This window comes from Zootoca vivipara, chromosome 5 (genome assembly GCF_965207765.1).
Source record: "Zootoca vivipara chromosome 5, rZooViv2.hap1.1, whole genome shotgun sequence".
Taxonomy (NCBI): Eukaryota; Metazoa; Chordata; class Lepidosauria; order Squamata; family Lacertidae; genus Zootoca; species Zootoca vivipara.
This window is the reverse complement of record NC_142588.1, coordinates 1773509-1796630: the sequence shown is the minus strand read 5'-3', so window position 1 is coordinate 1796630 and position 23122 is coordinate 1773509. Positions and strand designations below refer to the sequence as shown.

The window sequence follows — 23122 nt, the reverse complement described above, 5'->3', positions numbered from 1 at the left end:
TTTGGCGTGAGGTGTAGGAGTGTGTTTGCCTGTGACTCATACACTGCAGACGGGCAAAAATTGGGTTGGCATGTGAAGCAGTGAAGAAATAGAGCAGGTCAGTCCTTTTAAAGGGCATTGGGATGAGGATCTGGCAGCCGAGTAAAAACATGAGGTGTGGGAGGGCTCTTCCGAATTGAAAGACAGTCACAGGCCTGTTTGTGTTCTTAAGGGCTGCTGTTCAATGAGATAATGAGGCATTTCTTGAATTACTGTTCTCCTACGAATGCACATGTGCATTTTAAATTCACACTAACAAATTTGTCTCAGGTTTATTTAATGTGTTACTTTGAGCAGCATCTTTGGGCTGGGTAGAATATCCTGCTTTCTCTGACCTGGGGGAGAGGGAGGGAGGAGGGTAAAGCAACTCTTCCCCATAACATTCAATTAGGAGATATTCAGCTTTTTTCCAAAATGTTTGCTGCTGCTGTTTTCCTGGGGTTGCTTCATTGCCACGCCCACTTCTTCTTGCTGGTTTTCTTTCTTTCTGGATCACTAACAGATACACTTGGCCAACTGGGGATCATGTAGCAAATGGTTTCTACATAGCCAATGATGATGTCACTAATGATCTAGCCCACCCCCTGCATTGCAGGAATCTCAAGATGACAGGTGGCCATCCAACCTCTGCTTGGAAACCTCTAATGGAGAGCCCACAACCTTCTGAGGCAGCCTGCTCCACTGTTAAACATTAGCATAGCTGCCAAGTACCCCGTTTTCCCCGGGAAACCCCCGTTTTTACTTACCTTTTCCCGGTGGTCCCCCATATCACTTCGTCTCCCGTTTTTCTCCGTTATTTTCTCCTGCCGGCAGCCATTTTTTTTCTTTCTGATTTGCCCTTCTATGGGCACAAAAAATGGCCACCGCCGGCCTCAAAAGTCGCTTCTACACATGACCGGAAGTACGTCGACGCAACTTCCGGTGTCGCTCCGCCCATCTATGAGCACCAAAAATGGCCGCCACCAACACCGGAAGTCGCGTCGACGCACTTCCGGTCATACGTAGAAGCGACTTTTGAAGCCGGCGGCGGCCATTTTTTGGTGCCCATAGAAGGGCAAAGCGACACCGGAAGTTACATTGACGCAACTTCCGGTGTCACATGGCTGCCGGTCCCGGATTCTGCAGTCCGGGACTTGGAAGGTAAGAACATTGGTGGGGTAATGCAACTTGTTTGTGATATTTCCTAAGATTAGTGAGTTCTTTCAGCTCAGCCTCTGTGTCAATAAGAGGATCAAGAATAAACTTGGTAGTAGTGGATTGCTTATGGTAATCTAATATTTTCGTTGAAATCTTTTATGCTTTTTTTCCTGTGAATGCTAAAGGGCTTAGCAATTTGCGGTTTATAAGTTCATTCCAAACCCTTGAGCCTACAAACATTTTTGATGCTTGCAGGATACCTGGGGCTGGGTGTTTCTTAATATGTTTAGCTGAATAAGGATAATACCAGAGTGCTGCATGCATGCAGATTCTGGTAAGCGTGGGTTTCACCTAGCACTGTGCCAATGTTTTCTCACTGGAATTCTCAGCCCCCCCCCCATCCCATTTGTTTGTGAGTAACTAACTGTTTGGGAGGGAAGGAAAGTCAGGTGGGAGGGAAACAGAATGGAATGGCTAAAACACTGAACAGGCACTACACGCTCTGGCCTCAGCGTCTCCAGGGGAAGGAGTGAGGTCTCAATGCAGGTAGCTAAAATTAAGAGAACAAGCTATTTTTACCTCACAAGAATATTTGCTATTAACACACTCCTCAGACTCTACCCTCAAGGTGCCGTGTGGTTTGTGTGTCCCAATCACACCCTGCCAGGCTCCGTCTTCTAACTAGGTACCATCCTCTAGCTTCCAAGCTCCTCCTCCTCCTAAATCTTCCACTGAGGTCAATAGAACTGCTTGACAGTGCCTGACTCATTCCTTTTCAAGCACTATTGAATCATAGAATCATAGAGTTGGAAGAGACCACAAGGGCCATCCAGTCCAACCCCCTGCCAAGCAGGAAACACCATCAAAGCATTCTTGACATATGTCTGTCAAGCCTCTGCTTAAAGACCTCCAAAGAAAGAGACTCCACCACACTTCTTGGCAGCAAATTCCACTGTCGAACAGCTCTTACTGTCAGGAAGTTCTTCCTAATGTTTAGGTGGAATCTTCTTTCTTGTAGTTTGAATCCATTGCTCTGTGTCCGCTTCTCTGGAGCAGCAAAAAACAACCTCTCTCCCTCCTCTATATGACATCCTTTTATATATTTGAACATGGCTATCATATCACCCCTTAACCTTCTCTTCTCCAGGCTAAACATACCCAGTTCCCTAAGCCGTTCCTCATAAGACATTGTTTCCAGGCCTTTGACCATTTCATTTTTTTTTTTTGCCCAAGTGTAGTACTTTACATTTCTCCTTGTTAAAATTCATCTTGTTTGCTTTGGCCCAGTTGTCTAATCTGTTAAGGTCATTCTGAAGTGTGATCCTGTCCTCTGGGGTATTAGCCATTCCTCCCAATTTGGTGTCATCTGCAAATTTGCTCAGGATGCCCTCAAGTCCATCATCCATGTCATTGATAAAGATGTTGAATAAGACTGGGCCCAAGACAGAACCCTGTGGCACCCCACTAGTCACTTCTCTCCAGGATGAAGAGGAGCCATTGATGAGCACTCTTTGAGTTCGGTCAGTCAGCCAGTTACAAATCCACTGAATGGTAGCATTGTCTAGCCCGCATTTTACCAGCTTCTTTACAAGAATATCATGGGGCACCTTGTCAAAGGCCTTGCTGAAATCAAGATAGGCTATATCCACAGCATTCCCTTCATCTACCAGGCTTGTAATTCTGTAAAAAAAATGAGATCAGATTAGTCTGACATGACTTATTTTTCAGAAACCCATGCTGACTTATAGTGATCACAGCGTTTCTTTCTAGGTGCTCACAGACTGTTTGCTTAATGATCTGCTCTAGAATCTTTCCTGGTATTGATGTCAGGCTGACTGGGCGGTAATTGTTGAAGTAAATGGGGAAGAAGCAAGTCTGAAGCCCTGTAACTTTGAAAGGAAACCTCATGGAAAGATCTTGCAGTGGGATACCTGCAAGTAAGCATGCCTAGGGCTGGCCTGCAACTTTCCCATCTAAACAGTTGCTGGACTGATGCAGCTCTTACCTGTGGCTTCTAGAAGCTATCAGCCTGTGACTGGCCAGCTAAACCAGGGGAGCCTCGGTGAGTTGGTGATTTCCCCTGTGTGCAAAGACAGGCTCCGGTGGATTTAGTGGACACGACCAGTAATGAGTCCAGTGGTCAAGAAGGCGGTTACTGCACATGCTGTAGAGGGCAGTGAGGGGCAGGTGGGGCTCACCTACCTGGGAAGGTAGCCCATCTAGGAGAAGGAACACTTTGGTCCTAAACCTCCAGTGCCTTGAGGGATCTCTTTGGAAGAAGAAAAGGCTAAGGAGTAAACCCTACACAAATTCAGAGTGCTGGGTGGTGCCTTGTACACCTTCTTCTGGCAACTCTTCAGCCAAGCTGGTGCCTAACATATTGCTCTGCTTTCCTTTGGACCACATCATTGAGGCCGAGAGGGGGATATTGGTGTCTGGGCAGCCCAGGACCTCCAGACACTCGACCCAGGCTTGTGCACCATGGATGTTGTTAATGTAGCAGTTTGATCTCAACCTTAGAGGTGCACTCCATTGTCTCCTGAGGCAGACGGATGCCAACAACATAGTGCTTGGTACATAGTGCCCATGTGCATAAAGCAGGCATCCCCAAACTGTGGCCCTCCAGATGTTTTGGCCTACAACTCCCATGATCCCTAGCTAACAGGACCAGTGGTCAGGCATGATGGGAATTGTAGTCCAAAACATCTGGAGGGCCAAAGTTGCCTGCCATAGAGTGTCTCGCATATTCTGTACAATTAATGTTCATAGTGTAGAGCAGGCAGGGAAGAGCCTTCCACAATTTGTAAATGTTCAGGGGAATCTGTGTGTTCAGTGTGAAATTTTGGAGGATTTTATATGAGGTGTGTGGCGTTTGACTGCCTTGCCTAACCTACATATCTCTTGGTCTGCTCTCTTATGCTACAGTTCACTTAACTGGCCTATTACATCCTTGAAGCTAATGTGAATGTACAAATAATTGCTTGCCATGGTTCATGGAGTATCACAGCAATGCCCTGAAGAGGTTAAACTGGGAGTTCAACGGAGATACTAAAGCCCAAGTAATAATTGCTACTGATTTCTTCCATGCCTGCATCTGCCCAATTTTTAACACATCTCCTGCCTCCTTTATACTTGACAATCTGCATAAATAAAGTTTCTATGCTGAAGCATCTCTCTCTGAAATATTATTTTAAGGGAGGAGAGTCCACCACCTTCTGAGGAAAACATATAAACTGGCCACAGAAGCTCTATGGCTGTATTAAACCTGTTTTATATACACTGGTTCAGGATGCTTGACATGGGTAAGAACAGATGTCTCCAAACCAAGGCCCGGGGGTCGGATGCGGCCCAATCACCTTCTAAATCCGGCCCGCGAATGGTCTGGGAATCAACATGTTTTTACATGAGTAGAATGTGTCCTTTTATTTAAAATGCATCTCTGGGTTATTTGTGGGGCCTGCCTGGTGTTTTTACATGAGTAGAATGTGTCCTTTTATTTAAAATGCATCTCTGGGTTATTTGTGGGGCATAGGAATTCATTCATATTTTTTTTCAAAATATAGTCCGGCCCCCCACAAGGTCTGAGGGGCAGTGGAAAAAGTTGAAAAAGTTTGCTGACCTCTGGGTAAGAAACTACTAATTAGGTATTAAAGGTAAAGAGACCCCTGACCATTAGGTCCAGTCGTGACCGACTCTGGGGTTGTGATGCTCATCTCGCTCTATTGGCCAAGGGAGCCAGCGTACAGCTTCCAGGTCATGTGACCAGCTTGACAAAGCCACTGAGCAGCACACGGAAACGGCGTTTTACCTTCCCGACGGAGCAGTTCCTATTTATCTACTTGCACTTTGACGTGCTTTCGAACTGCTAGGTTGGCAGGAGCCAGGGACCGAGCAGCGGGAGCTCACCCATTGCAGGGATTCGAACCGCCGACCTTCTGATCAGCAAGCCCAAGGCTCTGTGGTTTAACCCACAGCGCCACCCGCGTCCCAAATTAGGTATTAGTTAAGTAGAATAGCATTAATAAAGTACACACAGGCTGCAAACTTCAAAGCCTTTGCAACCACTGGCCACACAACTCTGTCTTCAGTTGATGCAAGCCATCCATAATCCACTGGCTCAGACACCAAGGTGTGATAGAAAGTTTATGGGCCTTTCCAGCTGTTAGTGTCCAAGGCATAGGGCCCTGTGGGTCTGCTTGCTACAGATGGAAAGGAGTTTGGCCAGCACAAATTGTACTGGTTCAGCTGTTTGGACATAGTGTTTGTATAAGATGAATAGCACAATGTGTGTGCAGAGAGAATAAATTAATGGAAATGAATGCAAAAGCTGTTGCACATAAGACACCACAACCAGCACGTTTACAAACTCTTGTTCTGATCAGCTATTGAGACAACATAAGCAAAACATTCCAAATGTGTTACATAAATGTGCTGTTAACGAAGCCGTATTCTAGAGAGCCAACACATTTCTTTCCCTTCGCATTTCTCTGGAGAACCTGTACTGAGACCCCTACAACACGGGTGTCAAACCCAAGGCCCGCGGGCCAAATCCGGCCCGCCAGACCTCGTCATGTGGCCTGCGTGGCCGCCAGCCTTCACCCCCGCTGCCGCCACTAGCGCTTGGCCCACGGCCGGATCGGGCCCCGCCGCCTCCGCTAGTGGCCTACTGCCTCCTTCAGCGCTTGGCCCATGGCCGGATCGGGCCCCTCCTCCAGCGCTAGCGGCCTCCCGCCGCCTCTGGCACTCTGGCTACGGCCGGATCAGGCCCTGCCTCCGCCGCTAGCGGCCTCCCGCCACCTCCATCGCTCGGCCTACGGCCGGATCGGGCCCCGCCTACGGCCGGATCGGGCCCCGCCTCCAGAGCTAGCGGCCTCCCGCCGCCGCCACTAGCCGGCCTCCCACCAGATCGCCGCCTCCCCCACTCGGCCTATGGCCGGATCAGGCCCCCACCACTACCACTAACCTGCCACCTCGCCGCCACCCACCCGCACTCCCTGCACAAAAAGGTAATGTTGCTGTGCATGCCTTTAAAGTCTTTTTAAAAAAATAATTTTTATTGATTTTAATATAGACAAAACAGAACAAAACATAATATATATACTCCATCCTTCTTCCCTCCCTCCCCACACAAGTCCACTTCTGCCACCAGTAGACCCCGTGGGCATTGAGAGTCAAAGGGGGTCCATTTTAAAGCTGGGTTTGTCCTCTCCCCTCCTCCCCCCTGACCCCCCCCTGATACCTCTTTTAAAGGGTATTTTTCCTACAGATACAACCGGCCCTTTGAGGGTGACCAAAAATTCTGATGCGGCCCCCGATGAATTTGAGTTTGACACCCCTGCCCTACAACAAAGGCCATCATGCAACATGCATATAACATTCAGTCAACTCGGCAGGTAACAGTGAGTTTATTCTGCACTAGAATAAAGAGCAGTTTGTAGCACTGCCCAAAATAACTCCACCCACTGTGTTCTGTTGTTCTGTTGCCAGTGCTAATGAGATTTTTCGAAAGGCTGTTTGGGGCTCAATGCTCATTACTTTACAAGTTATCATAATTCTTTAACGTAACACTCTGTGGAGTGTTAATAACTTCGAAAGAGACCAGAAACACTTTAAATTGTATTGGAATAATGGAATAGAATGTTGGTAATCTTTTTCCTTTATTGAAAATCAGTTTGGCAAATAATGTAGGGATAACCAATACTGAATTGTGGGATTGTTGGAAAGATTACAACAAGATAATACACGTGGAGAGGAATTAAACTGGATAATGAACCTTTTAATTTTTATTTATTTATTTTGTTTATTAAATTTGTGTGCCGCCCTATACCCGCACGTCTCAGGGTGGTTACAACATAAAACCACAATATAAAAACACAAAATACATAATAAAAACAACTACAATCCAATATGCCCCACCCACCACCCACCCAAATTTTAAAAGGGCATTGGATGTTGCTTAGCCAAAGGCCTGGTTAAAGAGGAACGCTTTTGCCTGGCGCCTAAAGGCATATAATGAAGGTGCCAGGCGAACCTCCTTGGGGAGAGCATTTCACAAACAGGGAACAACCTCACATTGTAAGAATTTATACAAAATAAGTGCTTGTAGCAAACTCCTTTATCCGCATGGTAGTTGCATTTACTGGGATGCACTTTTGTTTCCTGATGTATTGTGACATTATGAACATTTGCCATGTAGCGCATGGACGTTAAATCCATAACCTCCGTCACCATGAATTGATAAATGCCACTGGATAAAAAGAATTGGTGGAAGCCATGCCCTCAGGCCTTCAAATCTCTAGGGAGAAGTGTCATACAGTATACAGACATTGATAACATTGCACAGTACCTCAGCCAAGCCACTCATTAGCACAGAATACAATAACGACGTTTATCTAGAGGTGATTATATGGAAATAAATATCTGTTTCTATACACGGAAGACCGTTGTGAGCAGGTGGCTTGCTCCTTCATGTACCTTCTGTCTCGAAAACACTCCACAGAAGTTGCCAAAATCTCAATCATAGAAAAGTTTATTTGACACTGGCTCAGACACAATAATAAGTCATGGTTCAGCATTATTAGAACTATCAGGGGTGAGTCTCAGGAGAGTTTTTCATATGAAATCATGATTTGATCCTCATTTGTCTGAACCATCCACAGTTGGAGTAAGCTACAATTTCTCTAAATGACCATATTTTTCCATGTACAAGATGGTGCTTTTTGCTATTAAAAAAAATTAGGCAAAAATTCTGTGTCTTATATACGGATAGTGAATGCAGAGGGGGGACGTGTGATTAATGGCAGCAGCAAGTGGGAGATTGGCAGCGGCGATTGGGCGGCTGATTGGTGGCTGTGGCAAGGCCTGATGGCAATTGGCTGTGGCCGCGGCAATTGGACAGGCGATTAGCGGCTGCGGCAAGTGGGCGGGTGGGCTCTTGGCGGCGAGCAGGCAGGCGATTGGTGGCTGCGGCAAGGTAAGCGATCAGCAGTGGCTGAGGCAACGATTGGCAGTGGTAGGCAGGCGGGTGAGCGATTAGCAGAAGTGACCCCCCCAAAAAAGCTAAACAACTTACTTTCTTAATTTTGGGTTAAAAAATAGGGGTTGTCTTATACATGGGGGTATCTTATACATGGAAAAATAAGGTAGACTGTGATGGACAGCAGAGCCAGGTTCACTACAGGCTTAATTGGGGGCAGTTAGTGATAGGATGGGAGGGATGCAGGTGGCGCTGTGGTCTAAGGTTGGCGGTTCGAATCCCTGCGACGGGGTGAGCTCCCGTTGCTCGGTCTCAGCTCATGCCCACCTAGCAGTTTGAAAGCAAGTCAAAGTGCAAGTAGATAAATAGGTACTGCTCTGGTGGGAAGGTAAACGGCATTACCATGCACTGCTCTGGTTTGCCAGAAGTGGCTTTGTCATCCTGGCCACATGACCCAGAAGCTGTACGCCAGCTCCCTCGGTCAATAACGTGAGATGAGCGCCGCAACCCCAGAGTCGTCCGTGACTGGACCTAATGGTCAGGGGTCCCATTACCTTTAGTGGTGGGATCCGCTACACATGCCCATGTCTTTGACTCATCCTCATCAGTTTTGGACAGCTGGTGTGCTTCAGGGAATGGTGTGTCTGAATGTAGAAATAAATGCATGTGACACAAATTCTGATGTCATGAAGAATCTGCAAAATCAGAAATCAGAATTGAGATGATCCAAGGATGCAGTCTTGCTGTTAGTCTCGACCTCAAGACGCCCACACGTTTCAACGTTGAAGAGAAGTTTTATTTACAATAACAAATACAAGCTACAGTCTCAAGCCACGGCTCTCACTGACTTACGACTAGTCTGATGACTCATCTGAGTCCTCAGCGTTGTTCCACCTCCCTTTATCCCTCTGTGGGAACCACACCTTCTTCCTTCTATTAAGTGACGTCAGCCTCCCCCTTTCTTGTAATCCAGCCCTCCGTCTCTGCTTCACGCCGAGTGGATTATTAAGAGCTTCGGGAGAGCTGTTTCCTGATATCTCTCTAAATTCACTCTGCTCCCCCTCTGCATTCCCCAATTCTGGGCCACCGTCCAAATCAGTCAGCTCTGAGTGTTCACTTGTTAACCCTATGCTGACATCATCCCCCTCTCTAGGGTCCTCCTCCCGTCCTTCAGGTTCCCCCACTCTCGTCGTTGGCGCTCTCTGGGTTACTTCCCACCATTCCTCGTCCTCATCTTCCCAATAACTACAACCCGGTTGTAGCTCCTCCACCTCTTCCTCCCAATCAAGTTCATCATTCGTTTCTAGTACCCCCTCTGCTTGCTCTTCCACCCAATCTAGGGGTTTGGGTTTATTGGGATATCTGCGGTGAAACTCCCTCTGCAGCCTGGACGCATGTATATTACTCGCGTTTTCCCACGAGTTCTCCTCCTGACCATATCCTTTCCAAGCCACTAGATACTGCAACCCTTTACCCCTTCTGCGAGAGTCTAGGAGCTCGGCCACCTCGTACTCTGGTTCACCTTCCACCCAGATTGGTAACGGTGGTGGCTCTCGTCTCTCCTGGTACCGATGTTTAGGCGTTACCGGCGATAGTAACGACCGGTGGAAAACAGGATACATCTTCATTGATGCTGGTAGTCGCAACTTGTAGGACACAGGGTTGATTTGCTCCAGCACTTCAAACGGTCCTACCCGCTGAGGTTGTAGTTTTCGACAACGTCCCTTACTTGGCCAGTCTTTTGTGGACAACCAGACTAGATCGCCCACCCGTATCTGCTTGCCCAGTTGTCGATGTTTATCTGCTTCTGCCTTGTATTGGGCCTTCACCTTTTCTAGCTGGTCCCGCAGAATACTGTGCAATGCTTCCATCTCTTCCGCAAACTGTTCAGCTGCGGGCACAGCCAAACTCTCACCCTGCCCCGGAAATCCCCTTGGGTTTCTCCCTTAACATGCGAAAAACGGCGTCTGTCTTGTTGATGTATGCACCGCGTTATTATATGCAAACTCGGCCAACGCTAATTTCTCGACCCAGTCATCTTGTTGGTAATTAACATAACATCGTAAATATTGTTGTAAGGTGGCGTTCGTCCGCTCAGACTCACCATTTGTCTGCGGGTGGCGGGCCGACGAAAGACACACCTCCACCTTCAATAGTTGCATCAACCGCCTCCAAAACTGGGAGGTGAACTGCGTTCCCCGATCTGACACCACCTTCCGCGGTAATCCGTGCAACTTGAACACATGCTCCACAAAGAGTTGAGCTGTTTCCTGAGCCGACGGCAGCTTCTTGCAAGGCACAAAATGCGCCATCTTAGAAAACAAGTCTACCACCACCCAAATTACTGTCTGTCTCTGTGAAGCAGGTAAGTCCGTAATGAAGTCCATGGAAATAACTTCCCATGGCCCCTGTGGTGTAGGTAATGGTTGAAGCAGACCCGCTGGGGTCTCACACGGCCTCTTTGCCCGTTGACAAACCTCACAGGCTCTGATGTATTCTTTGACTTCCTCCTGCATACGCGGCCACCAGAATTCTCTGGACACTAAGCGTTCTGTCTTCCATTGCCCAAAGTGGCCTGCCGTTGGGCAGTCATGGCATTGTCTTAGCACCTTTGCCCGAAGCTCACCTTCTGGCACATAGAGAGCTTCCCCCTTGTACAACAACCCTCCTCGCTCTGAAAAACCTTCTGCCTGGGCCTCCCCCTTCTGTATGGCTTTTCTCTTTTCTCGAGCGAACACATCTTTCCGCGTCTGCTGCTGAAACTCAGACCGTTCCACTACCGTCCCCGCTGCAAGCTGCAGTTGCTCAGGTTTAAGAATTAATCGTTGCTCCCCTCCTGTCTCAGCTCCAAAATATTCTGGCTTACGGGACAAGGCATCCGCTCCCTGATTCTGCGCACTTGTCACGTACTTTATCCTGAAGTTGAACCTGGCAAAAAACTGTGCCCACCTGATTTGACGTTGGTTCAAATGACGTGCCGTTTGCCAGTACTGTAAGTTCTTATGATCACTACGCACCTCCACCTGATGTTGAGCTCCTTCTAGAAAATGTCGCCATACCTGCAAGGCCTCTTTAATGGCTAACAACTCTCTTTCCCATATGGTGTAATTTTGTTCAGACGAGTTTAGTTTCCTTGAATGAAAAGCACACGGTCTCAGTTCCCCCTTTTCATCTGCTTGTAGTAACACTGCCCCAAGCGCCTTATCCGACGCATCTGTCTCCACCACCATCGGCTTGTAAGGATCCGGATGAGCCAGATACCTTTCCTCTACAAACATGCTCTTCAACCTCTCGAAGGCTTTCTGAGCTTCTTCGGTCCATCGGAATGCCTTTTTACCCTTCAGACACTCTGTTATTGGCACCGTGATTCCTGAATACTGATGTATAAATCGCCTGTAATAATTAGCAAATCCCAAGAATCTCTGCACGTCCTTTCGAGACTTAGGGCTCTGCCATGACAACACCGTCTGCACCTTCTCTGGATCCATGTGCACCCCCTCTGGGGTGATCCTATAACCCAAGAACTCGACCTCCGTCACATGAAATTGGCATTTTTCTAATTTGGCGTACAGTCGATGTTCCCTCAGTCTCTGTAACACCTCGCTCACATGTTGTATATGCTCTTCTGGACTCTCCGAATAAATCAAGAGATCATCCAAGTAGGATACTACCGAGTTGTCAATAAGATCTGATAGCACGTAGTTGATAAATGCCTGAAAGGTGGCCGTGCCTGACTGCAATCCAAATGGCATCACAAGATACTCAAATGTTCCATACCTGGTGTTGAAGGCCGTCTTCCATTCATCTCCCTCTCTCACTCTTATCAGATTATAAGCCCCTCTCAAGTCTAGTTTTGTAAAAATCTTTGCCGTTCTCAACCTCTCCAGCAGATCCCCAATTCTTGGCAATGGATAACGACTAGGAATCATGCTCTGGTTGGTCCGGCGGTAATCCACGACTAGCCTCCTCTCAGAAGTCCCCTTTTTGCTTACAAAGAAGACAGGAGCTCCTCCTGGAGCTTTTGTTGGTCTTATAAACCCCCTCTCCAAGTTTTTCCTCAGGAACTCCCGTAAGTCAGCTAACTCTACCTCGGACATTGAATACAAACGGCTGGTTGGTATTTCTGCTCCTGGCAGTAGATCTATCTTACAATCGTATGGTCGGTGTGGTGGCAGCCGATCCGCTTCCTTCTCACAGAAGACATCTCTGAAGGACTTATACTGAGGCGGTATCTGCGTCTCCTTCCCCGTCAGAGGCCCTGAGACCATTGTTTCATTGGCCTCACTACTACTCTCCGGCCTGACTCCCAAGCAGTTTAATCTGCAGTATACCGATGAGAAGGTCATGGACCTCTGACCCCAGGAGATCAATGGATCATGTCGCGCCAGCCAGCTCATCCCCAGAACTATGGGATAGGATGACAATCTCGTGATATGAAGCGCAATAACTTCCCGATGGCCTGGCAACTCTAACCCAATGGGCATAGTGGCCTCCGATACACAACCAGATAGCAGCGATCTGCCATCAATAGTTCGAACTTCTAAAGGCTCTTCCAATGACTGTGTTTCTATTCCCAGCCTACTCACCAAGTCTACATCAATAAAATCTGTGGAGGCTCCAGAATCTATAAGAATCTCCACACGCTCACTCTTTCCATCTGGGAGTCGCAGCATCGCACGCACAGTGATTACTGGTATGACCGGTCCCGGTGGAGGCCCTGCTGCTTCCTCTCGTCCCAACCTGAGGCCTCCAGAACGGGTTGGGGCTTCTCTTTTCCCGACAGCAGCTCTCTGCATTCTTCTGGTGCTGTTATATCCGTCCCAGATATTGTGCCTCGTGGCCTTCCCACAGTACACTGCCGGGCCATGTGATTAGCTGCACCACAATTGAAACACAATCTCTCTCTTCGCCTTCTCTCCCTCTCAGCCCGTGTAATGCCAGTTACTCTGCCCCCTCTGAGAGCACCCAATTGCATGGGCTCTTCTTCATCCTGAGCCAGTGAACCCTTAGTCTCCAATGGCACAAAGCTTCTGGGACTCTCTGATCTCCCTAAGCCTCTTCGCATCTTGTTCCGCGACTGGAACCTCAGGCCTAGTTGCAATGCGGCTTGTCCCAGCTCTTCTAAGGTGTTGAATCTGGGCATCTTCGCCAACTCATCACGAATTTCCTCAGATAGCCCCGCCTTGAACAAGCCTACCAAGGCCTTTCCTTCCCAGCCCAATTGTCTGGCATACATCACAAAATTAGACCAGTACTGAGCTACACTTCCTCTCCCTTGTCTGAGACTCAAAAATTCTTGCTCCAACACATCCTGTTGGGCTGGGTTCTTAAATGTACTGTCCATGAGTTTCAAAAATGCCGGTAAGCTCTTAAGGACTGGATCAGCGGCCATCATATAAGGGGTAATCCATTGCCTTGCCACCCCTTCTAAAAGCCCCAGCACTGTAGCAATTCTGGCCTCATCATCTCTGTATTCTTCCCCTTTAAGTCTTAAGTAATACAAACAGGCAGCCCGAAAGGAATCATACTCTGCACTGTCCCCACTGAATCGTGGAGGAAGGGGTATCAAATTTCTTGTCATTTGCCTACCGGATAAATCAGAGAGCTGTTTTGCCTGTTCCTCCGTCCTTCCTTCCAGTCGTGCTAATCTCATTTTCAGTTCTTGATTCTCTGCCCAAAGAATCTGTGTAGGGTCCATAATTGGTGGGGTTGCTGCTGCTTCTTGCTGCACAACCGGCTGTTGCAGTGCCGCCTGCCTCTGCATCTCGTCCTCCATTCTTTCCTTTAATCAGTTGGCTTGTTTCAGCAGCAGTAGATAATGAAGAGATGAGTCATGCTGTTAGTCTCGACCTCAAGACGCCCACACGTTTCAACGTTGAAGAGAAGTTTTATTTACAATAACAAATACAAGCTACAGTCTCAAGCCACGGCTCTCACTGACTTACGACTAGTCTGATGACTCATCTGAGTCCTCAGCGTTGTTCCACCTCCCTTTATCCCTCTGTGGGAACCACACCTTCTTCCTTCTATTAAGTGACGTCAGCCTCCCCCTTTCTTGTAATCCAGCCCTCCGTCTCTGCTTCACGCCGAGTGGATTATTAAGAGCTTCGGGAGAGCTGTTTCCTGATATCTCTCTAAATTCACTCTGCTCCCCCTCTGCATTCCCCAATTCTGGGCCACCGTCCAAATCAGTCAGCTCTGAGTGTTCACTTGTTAACCCTATGCTGACACTTGCCATTGCAAGAAAGTCAGCTGTAGTGAACTCTGTGTGGCTTAAAGCCTTATTATCCTTTGCATCCTTAGCCAGAATCACTTGTGCTTCCAGGAGGAGAGTAGCATTCAGGGTTCTGGGGGGTGGGAGGGGAGAATCAGTGTTATGGGGAAATATATTTTCGCCTCATAATACTAGAACTTTGGGATCACCCAGTACTCAAAGTGGTTAGTAATAGATGCAGAAAAAATGCATTTTCATTGAATGTGTAGTTAGATTATTTACTGCTAAGACATATCACTAGTACAGATGGCTTTCCAAGTGGGTAAGGAATATGCACCGAAGATATGTCGTAAGGTCTGTTAGCTATGATTAACTGCATCTTCAGAGGAACAGAAAGCTGCCTTGTATTGAATGAGGCCACTGATCCATGTGGCTCAGAAGTTGCTCACTGGGGTTTCAGGCAAGAATCTCTTCCAATCCTACCTGGAGATGCCAGGAATTAAACCTGGGACCTTCTGCATGCAAAGCAGACGCTCTCTTATTGAGCATATGGCCCACCTGGGCATATCTGAGTGTCAAATGCAAGGGACGCAAGGCAGGAGAGGTGGCTGTTTTCATGCCATGTTTCTGATCTTCCCAGAAACTTCTGGGTGGTGCTTCTTGGAAACAGTTTGGAATGCATGAACCTTCGTATCTGCAGGGCAGCTCTTAAACTTAACTCTCTCCCCTTGGGAGAAGGATGTCAGGAGGAAAGGAAGGAAGCTGTCTTATAGTGTGTTATCCATCTAGGTAAGTATTGTAAGTATTGTCTACCTGGACTAGCAACAGCTCTCCCAAGGACACAGATAAATGTATTTCATATTACAGTAACAGAGTCTCATGAATTCAAAATCATGCACAAAATGATTCTGCTGTTTGCTAGGGTTCAAGAAGAAGATGACCAGAAATGGGTTATATGTGCTACAAGATTGATCATGAGTAAGTAAAACAGAAGTACAGGTTGGCCCAACGGCTGCTGCCTTGTAATTTTTGTTGTAAATTTGCTACGCTTAATGAAGGGTGCCTTTTCTAACCTGTGTGTGGTTTCTCTACTGTGGGAAGGATACGCTGCTTGTGATATTAATAGTAATATTGCAGTATGATGGCAATGAGCCATCTCGGAACTAGCGAGCAGTTAGGTTTGGAATTAATGAAGGAGAAGGTAAAATAAAAGGCTTATAAATCAGTTGATGGAAAAACTATGTGGCAGATCCTTCTTCTAGCAAGCTTGGGGGTGGGGCAAGGCAGAGGCAAAGCAAAATGAAGGCAGTCTGAGCAAGTACGAACCGTAGCAACAGCAGAGTCCCTCATTCCTTTGCCCAGCAAACAAGCCAAATCTGGACACTTAGAGAAGTTGGGGACGTGTCGGCTGATTCATTTTGACCTATCGTTGATGGCATGACTTTAGTTCCTGCCTTTGGCTGTAATTGGTTTTATGCTACACAGACTAAATTCGTCCTTGATTTTTCTCAGGTACCAAGTTCAGGATTTGCTGCAGACTTGAGTCCTGACATTAGCACCACAAACCTTTAAGAATACTACTGAAATGGTGAATAGATTGCAAAACATACTTATATTTAGGTTACCAGAAGAATTATAGAAATCTCGAGTTGAAAGGTACCTTAATGGTCATCTAGTCCAACCCCCTGCATTATAGAAATCTCAACACCTGAATCTGAACACTTTTACTGGAATTTTTCGACTAAGTTTTACACTGAAATTAATGAGCATGACTTAAGTTAGGTCCCTCGATTTCAGTAGGTCATCTGAGAAAAACTTAGATGAATACCACTCACTAAGTCTAGATCAGCTGATCAAAGCCATTTTATTCAGTCCTAATAAAAATGTACCAGGGAGGGATGCTTCAGAATAGATGCTTTATTTATACAGATTGTTTATCCAGTTTAAAGGAGGAAGGAAATGTGTTAAAAGTAGGCATGTGCAAGCATGGAAAGAAATCAATAGCAATTGTTGTTGAACTCTGAGTTTAACCACTTCAGGGCATTGCTGTGATTTTCCATGAACCATAGCAAGCAATTATTCTGTACCTTCACATTAGCTTTAGGGACATAATAGGCCAGTTCAGAGCATGTGTAGGTTGGCTGTATTCATCGCAGCAGATTTTTTTTTTATCAGCTCATCTGTCCATTTCAGGTGTCCTTCAATTTTAAACCCAGAAAATTGATTTCAAGCAGTCTCAGTAAAGATATGAAGTTGATATAGAATCATAGAATTGTAGAGTCGGAGGGGACTGTGAGGGTTATCTTGTCCAGCCACCTCCAATGCAGGAATCTCAACTGAAGCATCCATGACAGATTGCCATCCAACCTCTGCTTAAAAACCTCAATGGAAGGAGAACCCACAACCTCCCAAGGAAATCCATTCCACTGTTGAGCAGCTCTTACCATCAGAACATCCTTTCTGATGTTTAGTTGGAACCTCCTTTGTTGTAACTTGAATCTATTGGTCCTTCCTTCCGGAGCAGGAGAAAACAAGCTTGCTCTATCTTCCATGTGACAGCCCTTGAGATATTTGAAGAAGGCCCTCATATGTCATCTCAATCTCCCCCTTTTCCAGGCTAAACATACTTGTACCCAACTACCTCAAGTGTTCCTCAAGGGTCTGGTCAGGGTCACCCAGTAAACCTTGTGGCTGAGTAGAGATTTGAACCTGGATGTCCCTGGTTTATGCTCAAGTGTCCCCCACCCCACCCCACCCCACAGATGCAACTATAGTGAGCTGCAGTGCCATGTTCTACTTCTATAAGAAATTTGAAAAAGGTCAGGTTCTTATTCAGCCATCTGAAGCACCATGAGATTGTTTTGCGAGGGAGGCAGGTTTTTATTTTATGACAAGCTGCTGCTGTGTTTATATTTTATAAAAAAATTCCTTCAGTAGCACCTTAAAGACCAACTAAGTTTTTATTTTGGTATGAGCTTTTGTGTGCATGCACACTTCATCAGATACACTGAGACATAAGCCACCAGACCCTTATGTATATTCAGAGGGTTGGGGGGGGGTGATGGGAATGGGTGATGGGCTGATATGAGTGGTAAACCTGTTGATGACTGGTAACGACTGTTAATGACTGCAATTGGTCTTGTGGGGGGGGAGCAAGGGCTGAGGTGCTAAGGAAAGCTTGATCATGTATAATGAGATAAGAATCCCATGTCTTTGTTCATTCCAGGTGGCTCCATAGTTTTAAGCTTGCTAATGAGTTGCAATTCAGCAACTTCTCTTTCCAGTCTGTTTCTGAAATTTTTCTGTAATAAAACAGCTGCTTTGAGATCTTTTATAGAATGTCCTGGGAGATTGAAGTGTTCTCCTTACTGGTTTCTCTGTCTTGTGGTTCCTGATGTCAGATTTATGTCCATTTATCCTTTGGCGTAGGGTTTGGCCTGTTTGTCCAATATAGAGAGCTGAAGATGAAGCAATTAAATAGCAATTAAATAGTCCTGAGATGGTATGTTGGATGTTGTTGGGGCCAGTAATGGTGTTGTCCGGGTGTATGTGGCAGCAAAGTTGTCATCTGGGTTTATTGCAGGCTCTGGTACCAGTGTCCATGTTAAGTCTGGTGGTTGTATTATTGTGGGTGAGGAGTTGTTTAAGATTGGGTGGCTGTCTGTAGGCAATGAAAGGTATTTATATTTTATAGTTAGCCTCTCTTGGCAGCTTCTCTTTATTGTGTTAGTACAGCATAGTGGCCATTGGTTAAGAAGTTCCCATTTCAGATCTCACCTCTTCTGCCTTAAATGTGTGGTGTCATCTGACTTGGCTCCCCATTTGTGGTATATGGGATAATGGTGACTTAACATTGCAGGGGTGTGGAAAAGATTCTTTAAAAGATGTACAGTACATGAAGAACTTTGAGCACTCAGAAGCAGCACTATATAAAATTGCATTATACATGCTGAATCTTTTAAATTTTTGGATAAATATTGCTTAATTAAAGTGGTCCTTCCTGGAAAAAAAGACCCTGCATACAGAGAACTGGTAGGTAGGCTTTCACATCCCTCCGCTAGGAAACAGCTTTCAGATATTCAGCTTTGTCACTTGAGTTTTATGGCTGTGCCTTTGCCTAGGAGTAGAGGCAAAATGACTGTGCTCCTGCTCTTTCAAAATCGGTGAGTTGTTTTTCCTCACAAGATTGTCCTCATTCACCCTACAAATGATCTTGTTTTTATTTCTGCTAGAAGTGCTTCAGTTGTACAGCTTCCCTTTCCTCTCCCCCATGCCATTTTGGGTCCCTGTAGGGTAATTAAGAGGGGACCTTTTCAAGATAGTAGCATATTTCATGCAGGCTAACGCAAGAGTGGTAATTAAATGATTTGCTTTTTATGTGGGGTCTTGCCAAGGCTCTCTTGGCAGTAAGCTGCAAGCCTCTGTCACCAGCTGACAAGTCTCACTATACCGGTAGTGATAAAAGCTGTGCTTCACACGATCTGCACAAGGTGCCTTTCTAATGATCCTTGACTTTTCTGTTCTCTCCCCCTCAGGGACGTAGCCAGGATCAAAATTAGGGGGGCAAGGGGAGGGGCCAAGGCGCGGGGGGAGGGGCCACAGTGGGGCAAGGAAAGCCATGGTCGTTTAGGGGTGAGGGGGCGCCAGGATCAGCCCAAAATCAGGCTGCTCCGACCCCCTCCACAACCGGCAGGGGCGAGGGGCCACCAGGATCAGCCTGAAATCGGGCTGCTCTGACCCCCTCCTCTCCCTCCGCGATCGGCAGGGGTGAGGGGGCGCAAGGATCAGCCCGAAATCGGGCTGTTCCAATCCCCTCCGCGATCGCCGGGGCGGGTGGAGGGAAAGCTGGCTTTCCCTCCACCCGCCCCACAGCCAGCCAGAGAGAAGGGAGACGTCCCTTCTAGCCGGCTGGCTGTGGGGCGGGTGGACCGAAAGCCAGCCAAACGCTTTGCGCGGCTCTGGGGCTTTCCCTCCACCCGCCTCACAGCCAGCCAGGGAGAAGGGAGACGGCACCGGGCAGCGGGGCAGGCTGGCCACCAGCGGCCCTGCTTCTAGGGGGGGGGCAACTTCCCCCTCCTGCCCACGCCCATGCTCCCCCTTATGATACCTGAGCAAACAGAGATACTGTACATTTTTCCAGGATGAAGTCTTCCTTCTGGTAGTGCTGGAGCTGAGGGATGGTCACTGTTGCAAACACAACGGGACCTCAATAAGCCAACAGTCCGGAAACACCCTGTCCTGGGGGAAGCACCTCGTGTCATCTCAGTGTGAGGAAGCAGAGATGCTTCTCATTTCCAGTTCCCCTCCTCTGAAATCGGCGTGCTTATGGCAGCTGAAGCTGAGGGCGGGCAAAGCAAGGAAGCTGCCTGCTCATGTTGTCTTTAAGCTGAAAACGATTTTGCCTCATATTAATGACAACGACTAATAATGGTTGATCATGAATCTGAATTATTGCTGGGGCAAGCAGGAACACCGCTGTAAAAATGCGTTCCTAAATGTCATTGCTGTTCCTTTTTTGCCGCTGAGATTCCCTCCGCCAAAGGCCCAGCGCAAAGTGCAGTTCAATACTTTGTCCTCTTGGCGAGTTTTCTCTCCTTCTCTCACTCCCTGTGGTTGGGGAGAGACAACTGGAGCTGTGGCTCACCTGTGGGCGGGTTGGCAAGGGAGATATTTGCTTCGAACCAGATAGGATCCTGTCAGGAAACAAATGGGGAAAATTGGCCAGCATCACAAGTTCAAACATTTGGTGTTTTAAAAACCGCTGCAGTGGTTTTCGGCGGTTCTTAATTGTCATCTTGATTGTAACTGTAAGCTGTTGGTTTTAAATACAGTAATCCTGCAATTTATGCAGCGGTTACATTCCAGGGATCGTGCCTAAAGCCCAAATTGTTTCTAGTCAAAACCCATTGGGTTCAGTGGTGGTTGGGATTGCCAAAGTCATTTTTTCCTGGAAACCCACCTCCTTTCCACTTCTTTTTATTTTTTATTCACCACACATGTAAAGCTGAAGGCACACAAGTGAAATGCATGAAAGTGGTGGGCCTACTGTATTGTGTTTTAATGTTGTAACCTGCCCTGGGACCTTGGTGAAGGGCAGACGAGGAATAAATCAAACCAACCAACCAATATGGATCTCTTTTCTAAAAGGTTGTTTCAAAGATGACCGCATTGTATTCTGGACTTGGATGTTTTCCACTTACTTTATGGAGAAATGGGCCCCCCGGCAAGATGACATGCTCTTCTATGTCCGAAGGAAACTGTCATACGTTGGTGGAGACAATACAGATGGGAAGAAGGTAAGTTGGGTAATGGAATCTTACACCCAAGAGGCACATTTTCTTTCAGGTTAAGTGCAATTTGTGTTTTGGCATTGCCTGCATTCTGAGCAATGCTGTGTGTCGAGAGATTCCGTAAAGCTTGGATAGACTCTTGGGAAGTGTGTGATTTGCTGACCTATAAAAATAAAAAATATTTTTACATGAAATATTTGGCCATCATGATCTTAGGCAATGAAATGGGAAAGAATACTACAATTATGTGTTTTGGGGTGCTTTCCCACGTTATAGCATTTAGAACCCGGAGGCCATTTGTATGACAGTCGGTGCTTGTGATCATGTGGTAGGTATTTATAAAATTCCAGAGGAAATGAAACATACCCACTTAACAACCGCTCACCACATTTCCCTGAATATAAAGATTGTGAAGCTGGCCACAAGTACCTTTAAATCGACCTGATTTGGAGTTATTTTGTGATGCACAAAAAATCCACTTGGAAGTCAGAAGACAAATGCATTTTGTTTCTAGATTGGACATTATGAAATGTAAAGATTGTAACCTGATGTTGTTGTTGTTTTTAAAAAGTGATGTATGATATAGATCAGTGTTTCTCAACCTTTTTTGGGCCAAGGCACACTTGTTCCATGAAAAAAATCACGAGGCACACCACCATTTAAAAAGTTAAAAAAATTAACTCTGTGCCGCCCTATATTGACTATATAATTATGACTGTAAGAATCACTTGCCAATTACTGTGTTGGTTGCAATCTCCTGTAATAAGGCTTCACAAGCCGCTGATTTCTCTGCCAGCACAATCCTTTGCTCAGCAAGTTTCAGGTTGAGCTCATCCAGCCAGCTTCTTTAAGTTTGTCTAAAACCACCCTCCCGTGGTGGTGGCTGTTGAGAGCTGCGCTCGCCCCGCGTCGTGACCCGGCCGGCTTCCTTTCCGGCGGGTCAGTGGTGTGTACAATGCAAATCGCCCTTCTCGTCGCCGCACGTCGCGGCACACCAGCCAGCATCTCGCGGCACACTAGTGTGCCGCGGAACAGCGGTTGAGAAACACTGATATAGATCATGGGTAGCAAATATTTCTCAGCCAGAAACTTGTGTTCCCTCACAGGCAATCTTCTGGGGGACGGGTGGCAGTAATGGGCAGGGGCAGAGGCAGAAATTCTGTTGTTCCTGCAAGGGGACAATGACAATAAAGATCTATTCTATTCTTAAAAAATTGGCTTGGGCTATGGGCAACAGGTGCAACACCCACCTTGGTACAGCAGGGCACATTCCAACTGTGAATAGTCCAGTGTTTCTTCTCACTCTCTCCTCCATCCAGGCAAACAAGAACCATTGTTGCAGTTCAGGGACACATTCCAGCCAGGCAAAAACACTTGTGGAGAGTACAGAGGAAGATAAGAAGGGGCCTGGCCTTGGGAGAGTCTCGAGGGCTAACTAGAGAGACTTGGAGGACCACAGTCCATCCTTGGGCTTCATTTTTCCCAGCCTCATTTTTCCCTTAAGGGCTGCAATAAAGACTTCATGGCTTTGCTCATGATTATTCTCATAGAGAACACCATTCCATTTGTGAGAGAGAAGCAAATCACACATATGCTGGCTGCAAGAGATTGGGGAGGGAGATAAGGGACTCTAGCTCCCTTCCGCCCCGCCCCCTTGCCCAGGCCTCCATTGTTGAATGTTCTGCAGAGGGAGGCTGTTTGTTTCCCCAGCAAAATGTGACTGGCTGATTGGATTATCTGGCTGATAAGATAACCAGAAGCTGCAGAACTGTGAGTTGAACAGGATTTTTCCCCTTTGCAAAGTAAACTCAACAACTTTGAGCTGATCCTTTAAAAAATGGGGCTTTTCCTCTTTGCAAAAGAAGCTGCACAACTGTGAGCTGATCCCCCCAAAAACAGGGCTCTCCCCCTTTCCTCCTCTGAAAACTAAGTGCGTCTTATGGTCAGGTGTGTCTTATGGAGCGAACAATATAGTGGTCGTACCTTGGTTTTTGAACAGCTTAGTTCTCGAATGTTTTGGCTCCTGAACACCGCAAACCCGGAAGTGACTGTTCCAGTTTGTGAACTATTTTTGGAAGCCGAACATCCAACGGGGCTTCCGCGGCTTCTGATTAGAGGAGAAGATGGTGAAATGTGAACAGGGGACAGAGAAAGGGCAGAACTCTCAATGCCTTCTTTGCCACGGTCTTCTCCAAAAAAGGAAACAATGCCCGACCTGAAGAATATGGAGCAGATGATTCATCAGGGGAAAAACAGCCCAGAATAAGTAAGGAGGTAGTACAAGAATACTTGGCTAGTTTAGATGTATTAAAGTCTCCAGGGCCGGATGAACTACATCCAAGAGTATTAAAAGCACTGGCAGAAGTGATTTCAGAACCACTGGCAGTAATCTTTGAGAATTCCTGGAGAACAGGCGAAGTCTCAGCAGACTGGAGAAGGGCAAATGTTGTCCCTATTTTCAAAAAG

At 46.8% G+C, this 23122-nt stretch overlaps 2 protein-coding genes and 1 long non-coding RNA gene across 6 annotated transcripts in view; 1 reads left to right on the top strand and 2 right to left on the bottom strand.

Annotated features, from left to right (window-relative positions):
• The window catches only part of KIAA0930 (KIAA0930 ortholog), a 55023-nt gene that overhangs the window by 18200 nt on the left and 13701 nt on the right, over window positions 1-23122 (top strand). For 2 of the 4 annotated variants that reach the window (XR_015950086.1, XM_035137600.3), the window contains exon 2: window positions 20514-20662. Coding sequence is in view for 3 of the 4 variants with exons in the window: in XM_035137600.3 (XP_034993491.1) it covers window positions 20514-20662 (149 nt within the window). In the remaining variant the exon portion in view is untranslated. Of the gene's footprint in view, window positions 1-6442; window positions 6570-15244; window positions 15345-20513; window positions 20663-23122 lie in introns of those variants that run through there. The other 2 variants (XM_035137603.3, XM_035137601.3) reach the window with 2 other exon arrangements.
• LOC148685543 (uncharacterized) lies at window positions 2258-13917 on the bottom strand. Its single transcript, XR_015950087.1, has 3 exons — window positions 13742-13917; window positions 8707-8847; window positions 2258-2856 (listed from the first exon to the last, which is right to left on the bottom strand). It is a non-coding gene; the product is annotated as an uncharacterized LOC148685543 (long non-coding RNA).
• Window positions 8898-10158, bottom strand: LOC148685544 (uncharacterized). Its single transcript, XM_088669956.1, has one exon. It carries the CDS (start codon window positions 10021-10023, stop codon window positions 9007-9009), a length of 1017 nt encoding a protein of 338 aa, XP_088526082.1. The 5' UTR covers window positions 10024-10158; the 3' UTR covers window positions 8898-9006.